The 2,452-nt window shown below is 41.9% G+C and overlaps 1 protein-coding gene across 1 annotated transcript; it reads right to left on the bottom strand.

Moving 5' to 3' along the window:
- Nucleotides 1–379: 379 nt before the first annotated feature.
- On the bottom strand, nucleotides 380–2,010 carry LOC121584636 (oligodendrocyte transcription factor 3-like). The gene has a single exon (XM_041900641.1). It carries the CDS (start codon nucleotides 1,848–1,850, stop codon nucleotides 1,101–1,103), a length of 750 nt encoding a protein of 249 aa, XP_041756575.1. The 5' UTR covers nucleotides 1,851–2,010; the 3' UTR covers nucleotides 380–1,100.
- Nucleotides 2,011–2,452: the final 442 nt, after the last annotated feature.

A 2,452-nucleotide genomic window follows, 5' to 3' on the forward strand; every position in this document is an offset into this window, starting at 1 on the left:
TGAATAAATAACCAAATGTATATGTAGACGTGGCTTTAAATCTATGAATAAATAACCAAATGTATATGTAGACTTGGCTTTAAATCTATGAATAAATAACCAAATGTATAATTAGACTTTAAATCTATGAATAAATAACCAAACTTATATTTAGACTTGGATTTAAATCTATGAATTCATTTCCAAAAGTATATTTAGACTTTAAATCTATAAATAAATAATCCACAGGAATAAATGTCCTTAATTGAGGCTATATTAGATATATCATGCATGGCATGGGTAGGCAAAGCAGCATACATGGTTCATTATATCAGTTTTATTGAAATTTCATCCAGGAACACTGGGCAATAATAAATATTTAATCAATCATCAATACAAAAATAAAGACGCAGGGTCTCTGGACATAACAAATTATTTCCAGCAAAACAATCATGCAGCCATGCTAAAGAAGTTCAACATATGGACAATAACGCCACCGCAAAGCTAAAGGTATTTTCAGAGTCTATGGATTTCAACCTTTTCGAACTAAATATATAAATCATATAATTTTCATACACTGTAGAATGCGATTTCACCATCCTTGTTACAAGGAAAGGGCATTCTTCACTTTCACAAATTATGCCCCAAAAAATAAAATAATAATCTGCATGCAACTTTTTTCACCCTTTCGGGTAAGCAAGTATTTTGTGCTACGATCACCTTCAGTGCTCCAAACATGAGGTCACATTCAAACATCTCCAGCTTAATGTTCTCCAAACATGAGGTTACATTCAGACATCTCCAGCTTAATGTTCTCCAAACATAAGATCACATTCAGAAATCCCCAGCTTAATGTTTTAGGTTTGTTCACAGAGCGGCTTGTAAGAAACATATTTACATTGTGTGAATGCATCTCTGGTGACATCAAATAAACAGCTACATTTTTACCTTGAAAAAAGTTTTTACACAGGGTCTTTGTTACAAGGAGGATATTAAGGGGTTATCATACGCAAAACAAATAAACAGACAAACAATGCATGCATGGAGGTCAATTCTTCATGTCCAATTCATAATTTACTGTAGTGTACACCTTGACACCATTCTGTATCGGTTGTCCCGAATTACTTAATCACATCCTTGTTTTCACTTGTAAATCTCGTCAATCCCGCTGAACTGACCGGAATATGAGGGTGTGGAGGTACTTGGCATATGGGGCACGGACATGGTAAACCTGCCCAGTGCTGGAAGCCGCTACCGAGCTGAAGAGGGGGTGCAGGGGCACTCTTCATTAAGGAGTGAGGCGCTCGGATGGAGGTAAGTCCCGGTAAAGTGGTGGTGAGGGTGGAGGATGTGGACGAGGACAGCGCGCTCCCGAGCAGTGGATGCACCTGATGCGCCGGGTTGCCAGAACGCCCGCTCACTGTCCCGCAGTGGAACGCAGAATGATGTCCGCCGTAGATTTCTCCAACCAGCCTTTTCATCTCGTCCAGGGAGCTGTTGAGCATCAGGATGTAGTTTCTGGCGAGCAGGAGAGTGGCAATCTTCGACAGCTTTCTCACCGACGGACCGTGTGCGTAAGGCATAACTTCCCGGAGGCCATCCATCGCCAGGTTCAAGTCGTGCATCCTCTTGCGCTCCCGCCCGTTGATTTTCAGCCTCAGATGCTGAATCTCTTGCTCGGTCACCTGCTTCTTGAGTTTGTACTTGCTCCCGCCAGGTGACGTATTTTCCCCGTGCCTGGAGAGGTGCTCGCTCGTCATCTTCTGGAGGAGTTCGTTCTGCGTCGAGGACACTGAATTGAGGTGGTCTCGGAGATACATTCCATCCATGTCTGGTGAGGAAGATCTGCTCGAGCTGGAGTCAGAATGCATTTTATTAGCTCGGTTTGGGTAGGAGGTCGCTGCTTCCCTATATCTCTGCCTCTATTTTTAAGTAACACTCGATCACCTAATTCTGTTGTTTGAGTTCGGTAATCTTTTTGGGATGGAGGTATATTAGGGCAGGAATCGACGCAGTGGGCTTATTGGCCGGGTTCACCACTTCTTGCTCTGTGGTGGGGTAAAAGACCGCTCCGAGTATTTATAGTGCTGCTTGAGATGGGAAACAAAAGGAACCCTCCTATTGATAATAATGGTCTTGTTAGGATGACGTCCCCATTATACAGGGCGGTGTGCTTTGACTGTCCCATTGACCAAAGGGACATCTATTCCTATTCATTCTAATGACACCGTAGGGGGAACACTTCAGTCCTGGATCATCTGAAACCAAGGCAACTTGAAAACACTCTGCTGCTCTCTAGAAATAATAACGGGTTAGTCTGAAATTATTGTTTTATCAGCTTCACTTTGTAATGTATTTTTTAATGCTTTTATTAAAACTGTTTATCACTCAAATTCTGGAAAACTTCACGTGGTTTAACCTAGTCATGCATCGTGTTTTAGTGATTGCGTGTATGGGATCGGCTACTATATTC

The sequence above is a fragment of the Coregonus clupeaformis genome, chromosome 1 (genome assembly GCF_020615455.1).
Source record: "Coregonus clupeaformis isolate EN_2021a chromosome 1, ASM2061545v1, whole genome shotgun sequence".
Classification (NCBI taxonomy): domain Eukaryota; kingdom Metazoa; phylum Chordata; class Actinopteri; order Salmoniformes; family Salmonidae; genus Coregonus; species Coregonus clupeaformis.